The following is a 9,341-nucleotide window of genomic DNA, read 5'->3' on the forward strand; positions in this document are numbered from 1 at the left end:
GGGTTATCTTTACTCGGTCACAATCTTGCTTGTGTGTAGCCCACACCGCTGGGAACTGCTGACAAAGTAACCCATAGACACCATCCTGGCTCCAGTCTCTGGTGAAACCCAATTTCCCTCGGGATCAATAAAGTATATCTATCTATCGGGGCAGTTGCGATCTAGGTTGTGTATTCTGTTGGTTGTACACATTCCCGACTTGTCCATATTATTTCTCCCTTTCCCGAATCTATAACAGCTCCTGCTTCCCTTAGGATGTCTATTCCGGGGATAGTGCCCTCATTATTTGGACATACCCAGAAATACACTGGAAGCTGCACTCCCCCGATTTCTAGTATTTGCGACTCGCTTCTTTCTGCTTTTACCGTTTTCCCTCCTATACCCCTGAAATAACTGGCCTGTCCGGTTGTTGGCAAGGGTAAGTCTGTTATTGATACCCATGCCCTTGTGTCCACTCACATATTGCATTGCCGGCCCCCTAACAATGTAGTTGTGTATATCCGCGGGTCACCAGCGCTGGCAGTGGGGGCCACCACCAGATCTTTTTCTGCCCAAGAAGCCGTCTTCATTAGCTCGTCTGCCGTGACTTTCGCCTGCTTTTTTTCTCTCTCCTTTTTGGACAATGCCTCCAACCATGTCCCGATAGGCTGAGGCATATCAACTCCTTTACTATTTTATACCTGGTCCGGCAGTCCTTTGCCCTGGTCGTTGGCAAACCAAGCAAACCCTCTGCCAAGTCACAGCAGCTGCATCCACCATCGCCACTTTACAATTTCTCTTGCACTTCCTTCGGTCTAGCTCACTGGCCCAGCAAACTATCGCGGTCAACCCCACCGCAATCCCTAAATCCAAAACTTCCCGCTGGGCTGAGCTCAGGCTCTTCCTCAGCATTTTCAGGAAGACTTGATCGTCCCTCTCTGGATTATCCAACCCGGAACACTCGGCATTTAAATTCTGCATGATCCATGGCTTTTTGAATCATTGCCATTATCGTTCCCCAGTCACTGCCTCACCTCCCCTTTAAAAGAGCGATACCTTTCTTCATTGTTGGCGTTCCCGGTCCCCCGGGCTATACTGTCCCCCATATTCCTCGGGCACTTCACCAACATCTGTAAACATCTGGTGAATTTCAGCCATTTCCTCAAGCTTACGACAGAATTCTGAATTCCCACGTTCGACTTTAAGTGAGGGCAACTCTGACAAAGTGCCCTGTTTCTCCCTGGGGGGTGAAGGGCTTATGAATGGTCTTAATCAGAGTCACGGGCTGTTTCAGATCATCAGGGTTCTTGACCTGATGTTGCCTGACCTCAATAGGTGCCATCGCGACAGGAATATCTGGGTAAAACCTCTCTCTGAAATACCTCCACATCAATGTCCACACTACGCAAAATATAAATGATGGGTATCAGATAAACAGTACATACTTAAAACAACGAAGTATGGGCTCCGCAATCTGCCACTTCTGAGCACCTGAACTGATGATGCCTGCTGTATTCCTTTGCATCACACTCGCAAAACGGTTAATTAGTATGAATGGACAGGCCCCGTCTACTTCCTACCCTGCTATTCTCAAGCTTTTGTCAACCTTTAATTCCCAGATTCATTTTTCTTCTACAGGCACCACCTGAGTAATAACAGACGCAACAAAAAAAAATAAAAATAAAAAATAAGATCTTCCCCCGTATCTTTTGGCTTCTGCATAGAAGACTACGCTGATTTTCAAGAGGGCCAATTTTATTCCCTGCTATCCTTTTGCTATTAATATACTGTAGAAGTCCTGGGAATTCCCCTTCAGTTTATCTGCTCCAGCAACCTCATGCCTTCTTTTAGCCTTCCTGATTTCCAGCTTGCAATTCTCATACTCCTTAAGTACATCATCTGTTCCTTGCTGCCTGCACCTCCTTCTTAACCAGGGCTCAATAACCCCTGAAAATCAAGGTTCCCCAAATCATTAAGCTTGCCTTTTGTTCTGACAGGAACATACAACTCTTTTTGCACACTTCCAACGATGTGTAACCAAAGTTTGAGGAACAGCATCTTTAGAAACCTTAGGGACTCAATGTTGGTTTTCTAAAATTATTGAATCCAATCCTTTCAGTTTATTCAAGAAATGCGTAATTTGTATGTAACTGCATGAATTAGTGATGTTAACTTAGGTTTTTTCCACTCTCTAGATGCTACCTGAATGCTGAGTGTTTCCAGAACTTCTATTTCAGAAAGACAGTGTTTGTATGTTAAATTTAAAATGGCTTCTTTGTTATGTTAATCTTTTAAATTGCTGCGTATGTGGATTAAAGTGGCTTCTATGTTATGTTAAGTGCTGAGAAAGTCTCTCCCTAGACAGTTGCTTGGGTTAATACAGATAGCAGGGTGCTATTAGCCAATGGGTGGTCATGTATCATTTTGTTTTCGGATATAATGCTGTATCATATGACTGGGGACGAGGTTTTGGCGGGGAGTCGGAGGAGAGACGGGGAGGACGGTGGATGGGGCTTTTTACGGGGTCAGAGGAGAGACGAGGAGGACGGTGGACAGGGAGTCAGAGGAGAGACGAGGAGGACGGTGGACGGGGAGTCAGAGGAGAGACGAGGAGGACGGTGGACGGGGAGTCAGAGGAGAGACGGGGAGGACGGTGGACGGGGTTTTTGGCAGGGAGTCGGAGGAGAAACGAGGAGGACGGGGAGTCAGAGGAGAGACAGGGAGGGCGGTGGACGGGGCGTCAGAGGAGAGACGGGGAGGACGGTAGACGGGGAGTCAGAGGAGAGACAGGGAGGGCGGTGGACGGGGAGTCAGAGGAGAGACGGGGAGGACGGCGGACGGGGAGTCAGAGGAGAGACGGGGAGGGCGGTGGACGGGGAGTCAGAGGAGAGACGGGGAGGACGGTGGACAGGGAGTCAGAGGAGAGACGGGGAGGATGGTGGACAGGGTTTTTGGCAGGGAGTCGGAGGAGAAACGAGGAGGACGGGGAGTAAGAGGAGAGACGGGGAGGACGGCGGACGGGGAGTCAGAGGAGAGACGGGGAGGACGGCGGACGGGCGGAAAGGCTCCGGTCAATCATTTGGGGTGGGGGGAGTCCCAAGCCGTGAGTCGACAGGGTCCGGGTGGTCGTCAGGAATCGACTGAGCTCCAACTCGTGCACGAAGAACTTGGACTTTGATAAGTCCGGCACCTTTTTTTTTTCCATTACTTCCTTTTCTGTATCAAACTGATGTTAATTTCACAGACTTAGTAATATCTATAAAGTGTAGTGGGTAAAACATACTGTGTGTGCTGGCTGATGATTGATGTTCGGGACTGATTTGGGAGGCAGTGGTCCAGCAACTGACCCAGCAGGAGGTGTCCAGGCCAGTGCCGGGCGGGATTTCCCCTAGACATATACCAGCCAATATAGCTGAGCGTTACAAGAGCATCAGCTGTTACCTGATGAGTATTTCTGGCATTTTTCATTTATTATTTTAAGATACAGCTCATTAAGTTTTCATTATCACAATTTTTCTAAACTTGCCTTTGTCAGTTTTGATTTGTTCCCATTAAATATTGTACTTCTGTTCTGATAACCAAATTAAAAAGAAAAAAAATTAGTAGTAATATAGATTGATAAAAATTTTATCACTTAATTATGGGTATTGCTGCATATTTTAAAAAGCGCTTTGTATTCCTTATGCGGGCATCAGCTGACTGGACCTCCCATGATTTAGGCAGACTCAGAGGGCAGACTCAGACTCTTGACAGCTCCTGGCTCCAAAGCAAAAAGACAAACTAAGGCCCCTGTGAACCAATTCACATTCTGAAAGGACCATTGCATAAGGGACAAGAATCAATATTGTGCTTTGATATTTTACATTCTGTACTGCTCAGTGCTGAATAAACTCCACAGCCACATTAAGGATTTACCTCCCTCTCCCAGTTTCCCCCCAGTGCATCAATCTCTTTTGTCGCTCTTCCCTTAGTAATCTAGTCTGTCCACCACTACCCTTAACTTTTCCCTGTATTCTTCTGAATTTGTTGCATGGTATGATGTGACAGGTTAATTGGAAAGCATCAGAAGTGTCACTGGGTGTACAGTCCTCCTTTACAGTCAACAATTATCAGGTGGATGCAATTTATTTTGTCAACTGCACTCCGGAAGGATCTAAAAATACAAAACCATGATCAAATACTAATCTACTTCAATTCACTTAGGATTATGCTTTCTTTTAAACAAGGTTCTTTTGTAGAACAATGCTTAGAAAAAATAAACTTTATTACAAGTTCTTTGTACACATTTGCTCCTGCAAGGCCGGATGAGTTTTGTTGCTCTCTGTGGATGCAGAGCTAAACACTGCTCTCAAAGAGGCTCAGCAAACAGCAGTTAGTCTGTCAAACAGAACCATGTGGAGGCACTCCTCTCCACACTCCACCCCAGTTACACCTCGGGATTCCTCTTGTACTTCTCATAGGCAAACTCCTCGGTGTGAGCTCGGTCATTGAACACCGCAATGAAATCAATTTCAAGCTGAAACGGCCCATCCACTTGATCGCCCAACGTGAAGCCAATGGTACTTATCTGGAAGAAACCAAAGCAATACAGCTATTGCCATCTATACAGTACGTTCTACTGTAAGGATGTGCAAACCCTCTGGCTTCCCTATCATGACTTTGTGATCAGCTACTATTATTTCAATCACCTTCAAGTCTGGATCCCCAGTCAAATACGGTTTGTATCAACAGTTAACCTTAATCACTTTACCAGGCAAACACAGGAATGTGATGATTCCCACCCTTTATTCATACTCACAAAATACCAAAAGCTGTTATTCTTGACAACCTCAACCTTCTCCATGCAATTACAACACTGCAGATGATTACTGCCAGAGGCTTCCTAATAATCCTGGTGACATCGCAATACGCTAAAGGAGAAATGTGGCAGAAATTTTAACTGTAAAATTACAGACTACTGCCGAAGAGGGATGGCAAAAAGGATGATGTGCTGCAAATGGGACACCGCAGCCATTTTCCATTACACACCTCAAAGCCCATTCTCTCCTGTCTATAACCCACAGTAGCTCTGGCAATGATTCAACGGTTCATCACAGAATGCAGCTAATGGAGCCCCTCCTTCACAGCTCCAGTGACTCAGGTTCGATCCCAACCTTGGAGTTTGCACATTCTCCCTCTGACACTGTGGCTTTCCCCAGGTGCTCCAGATTCCTTCTACATCCCAGATTAGTCACTAATATTCAGTCCAATGGTATAAATTGGGAAGAGCTGACGAGAATGTGGGGAGAATGATTTAATGTAGGATTAGAGTAACTGGGTTAAAGAGGCCTTTCCATCCTGTATATTGCACTGAAGACCCAAACTCTGGTCGGTTACGTTTCACAGGCAGACCTCCACTTTGCCACTTATAAAATATTTTTATGCAATTCACTATGTCTGACTGGTGGAATTGTTTTTATGAGTTAAAAATAAAGGTTCACCAATGCTTTGTGTGTCCAGAGGGCTGCTCTAAATGCCATTCCACAATGTTCAGAACTTGGATCCTTATTCAAGTACAATTTATTTTGTATCTACAGCAGGGTTTGAGGCACAACAGAGACATTTGCAGACTTTACAAATGTTGGGTAAATAGTTGAGAAAGACTCCAAGTAGCCTAGTAAACTGAAAAAATAAACACACATGGTAAATGGAACATACAGAGACACTAGAATGCAGATGCTGGATCTGGAGCAACACACAAGATGCTGGATGAACTTAATGGTCAAGCAGTATCCGGTGGACAGTCAACATTTCAGGTTGAGGTCCTTCATCTGAACCAATATGTTGACTCAATTTCCCTCCATAGATGCTGCTCGACTCCTCCAACATCTTGTGTGTTGCAACTGGAACTTAACCAAGATAAGAACGACATGAGGAAGAGGAATTTTTTCAGGCAGAGGGTGGTGAATCTGGAATTCATTGACACAAATCGCTGTGGAGGCCAAGTCATTGGGTATATTCAAAGCGGAGGTTGGTAGGCTCTTGACTGGTAAAAGTGGACAAGATTATGGGGAGAAGGATAATATATCAGCCATGATGGAACGGCGGAGCAGACTTGATGGGCTGAATGGCCTAATTCTGCTCCTATATCTTATGGCCTTGTGAAATGTGCTGCTGAGGATGCAAGGCATATAGAAAACTAGCTTTACAGCAGGATTTAAGTGGGGAGAATTATTCTCCTTGGAACAGAGGTGATTAATGGGAGATAAATAAGTTTCATAAAATTATGAGGGGGTGGTTAGAGATATGAAAATGATCCGTTTCTCTTAACATGGGGTCATAAATCTGCAGGCATTCATTTGAAGTCTTTGGTAGAAGGATTGGAGGAGGAGAACTTCACCCAGAGGGTTGTAGAGATCTGGAACACATTGGAGGCAGTCCAATGGAGTTTCGCTAAGCTAATTCCTGGAATGATAAGGTTATCCTATCATCAGAGGCTCAACAGTTTGAGCATATATTCCTTGGTGTTGAGAAGAACAAGAGTGATCTTACTGAAACATACAATATCTTAAGTGGATGTGACAGTGTAGACTTTGCGTTGTTTTCATTGGTGGAAGGATTTAGAGTCGGGAGGGTGGAGCTGGCCATTTAAAAATGAGGTACACAGATATTTTTTCTCTCGGATGGTAGAATGTTTCTGGAATTCTCTACCCCAAAAGACTGTGGAGGGTGGATCACTGGAAGTGAAGGTAGATCATTATTTGAAAGGCTATCGGGATGAGACACGGAGGAGTGGAGGCCAGGGGTAGCTCAGCCATGATCATACTGAACGACAGGGCAGGTTTGTGTGGTTGACTCCTGGTGCTATTGTCTTGTGTACTTCTGCCTGAAAGGGTGCTGGAAGTGGAAAGCCTCATCACATTTCAACTGGAATGCATAATGGAAGGACCCTAATCTGTGCGGCTACACTCCTAGCGCTGGGGAAATGGTACAGACATGACAGGCTCCTTTGTTATAAATCTACGGTTTAGAGAAACATTCCGGCTACTAATACAATCGGATGCTGATTCCCTACCTTATCCAGCCATAATGGGTGCTGATGGTCCTGGATCCGCCCTTGACTGGACAAAAAGAACTTGGAGAATGGAATCTGAAAACCAGCAAACAGATGGGAGACTTTAAAGTTTCCTTTGGGTTTCAGGAAAAGCAAGAGACTGAGATTTCTCCATTTGCCCTTAGCAGCAACTCTATCCAAATTGGGATTCCCCCCTCCTGTCCTGAGTAGGGAATGAAGCTCTCTAGGAAAGCTCCTGACAGACTGCTATTGCAGTCAAAATTGAGATATCTGCTTTATTAAAGGGGAGAACTGTGCCTTCCTCAGCACTGGGTGTCCCCTTACCTAGGGTGACAGCTCAAGCTGCTGGTTGAGCTTATGATGACCTGTGTCTTTTGAAGACTGAGGTGGTTCTAGGTGTCACTGAACATACTGAAGGTGTACTGTTATAAATATATCCTGTCTGGCTGCATCATGGCCTGGAATGGTCATTTGAATGTACATGCTGCAGAAAGTAGTGGAGTCAGCCCAATACATCATTGACATCTCTCCGCACCGTTGAACACTGCCTCAGGAAAGCAGCACCGATCAGAGACTCCCAACATCCAGGCCATGCTCTCTTCTCGCTACTACCATCGGGCAGAAGGTACAGGAGCCTCAGGTCTCAAACCACCAGGTTCAGGAACATTTATTACCCTACAACCATCAGGCTCTTGAACAGGCGTGGATAACTTCACTTAGCTCGATTCTGAACTGATCCCACAACCTAATGACACACTTTCAAGGTCTCTGCAACTCTGTGTTATTGTTTTGTTTTTATTTGCACCTTTTATCTTCTTTTGCACACTGATGTTTATCAGTCCTTGTGTGTGGTTTTTCATCAATTCTATTACATGTATTTTATTTTCCTGTAAATGCCTGCAAGAAAATGCATCAAGGTAGTATATGATGATATATGTACCCTGATAATAACTTTACTTAGATTTTGAAGGCACAAGGTGCCATTTCAAGAAGGTAACATCTATCCGTATTAATAAATAAATCAAAGATCCCCACCATCCAGACCGTGGATCGGACAGGAGGCATAGAAACCCAAAACCCCACACCACCAGGTTCAAGAACAGCTACTTCCCCGCCACCTTCTGGCCCTTGAATCTACCTGCTCTACCCTAATTACTACCCCAACAAACCAGCTCACTCTGAGACCGACTTTGTTTATCTTAGAACCACTCGTGCTCTCTGGAATAATTGACGTTTCAGTGCATGTCTTTGCTGTGAATGCGGCAATGGTGTCTGTGATGCTGTGCATACATGTAGTTGCTCATGTGACAATAAACTTGGCTTTGACATCCAGAAACATCCACTGGGCTCCTGCGCCCTGGATAAATTCATGGTTTTCCTGCGAGGACGCCACCTGGCAGAGTATCTCACCTTCACGTCCTGCCAGTAGGGACCTCCTCGAGTGAACATGAAATAGTTGTAGAGGTCATTCTTGTGATGGGTGTAGTACATGCCGCTGCTAATGTTCACCATCCAGGGCCTCCCGTCTCCTCTCACACGGAGGTGCAGCGTGTTAAAGTTCGACAGGTCATAGTACTTCTTCGTGTCAAAGGGCCCCTGCAAGACGGACCAGGTGAGCAGAGAATGGCGAGATGGTGGGAAGGGCGGCGAGAGGCGGGAGTAGGGTCACAAGGGGGAAGGAGAACTGACCTTGAGCGGCCTGGACCTCAGGGTGCAGTAGCCGCTGTAGCGGGTCTCGCCATCCCGGGGCGGCTCGGTGCTCAGGTGTCCGGACACCAAGGCCGAGCACCCGTTGCTGCCGACACCGAGCCGCACGCTGCTGCGGCCGCCGATCTCCTGGTCGCTGGACACAACCCAGTGCCGCAGGCTGTCGACGCCGCGGAACTGCCAGACGACGCGATTCTGCTCCAGCAGCTCCTGGCGGAGGGAGCGGCCGTCGGGGCCCCGCACTCTCGCCGCCATCTCCTCCCACGTCAGGCTCCATTGCCGCCGCACCGACTCCACGCCCTCCCGCCAGTCCCAGCGCAGCCACTTCCAGGGCGGCGGCTTGTCCACTGGAGCACCCGGCCTCCGGTAGCCGCGACTCAGCCCGGTCGCCGCCGCCGCCCGACCGCGAACCCCGAGCCGGAGGCAGGCCGCCATGCGCGGGCCGGGAAAGCAGAGCGGAAGGGCGGGGTTTAGCGGCGTGGGCGGGACTTGCCGGGTGACGGACACATGAGAAACCAATGGGAAGGGAGAGGTTTAGAGTCAGGTGCGCTATCCGCCGTGTATCGGTCTGTCATGTGACTACGAGTCCAGCTGATCAGCG

At 47.1% G+C, this 9,341-nt stretch overlaps 1 protein-coding gene across 1 annotated transcript; it reads right to left on the reverse strand.

Annotated features, from left to right (window-relative positions):
- Positions 1-4,225: 4,225 nt before the first annotated feature.
- Positions 4,226-9,209, reverse strand: ndufaf1 (NADH:ubiquinone oxidoreductase complex assembly factor 1). Its single transcript, XM_063032324.1, has 4 exons — positions 8,723-9,209; positions 8,444-8,629; positions 7,034-7,108; positions 4,226-4,546 (listed from the first exon to the last, which is right to left on the reverse strand). The coding sequence occupies exons 1-4, from the start codon at positions 9,173-9,175 to the stop codon at positions 4,406-4,408; spliced, it is 855 nt and encodes a 284-aa protein (XP_062888394.1). The 5' UTR covers positions 9,176-9,209; the 3' UTR covers positions 4,226-4,405.
- Between the last annotated feature and the right edge of the window lie 132 nt (positions 9,210-9,341).

This window comes from Mobula hypostoma, chromosome 1 (genome assembly GCF_963921235.1).
Source record: "Mobula hypostoma chromosome 1, sMobHyp1.1, whole genome shotgun sequence".
NCBI classification, from domain to species: domain Eukaryota; kingdom Metazoa; phylum Chordata; class Chondrichthyes; order Myliobatiformes; family Myliobatidae; genus Mobula; species Mobula hypostoma.

Excerpts from the sequence above, each read along its gene's own strand:
- ndufaf1 (XM_063032324.1), bottom strand. The coding sequence starts at position 9,175 with ATGGCGGCCTGCCTCCGGCTCGGGGTTCGCGGTCGGGCGGCGGCGGCG. Across the intron at positions 8,630-8,722 it reads TGAGGTCCAGGCCGCTCAAG|GGGCCCTTTGACACGAAGAA; the intron begins GTCAGTTCTCCT and ends TCCGTCTTGCAG. Across the intron at positions 4,547-7,033 it reads ACCCATTATGGCTGGATAAG|ATAAGTACCATTGGCTTCAC; the intron begins GTAGGGAATCAG and ends GGTTTCTTCCAG.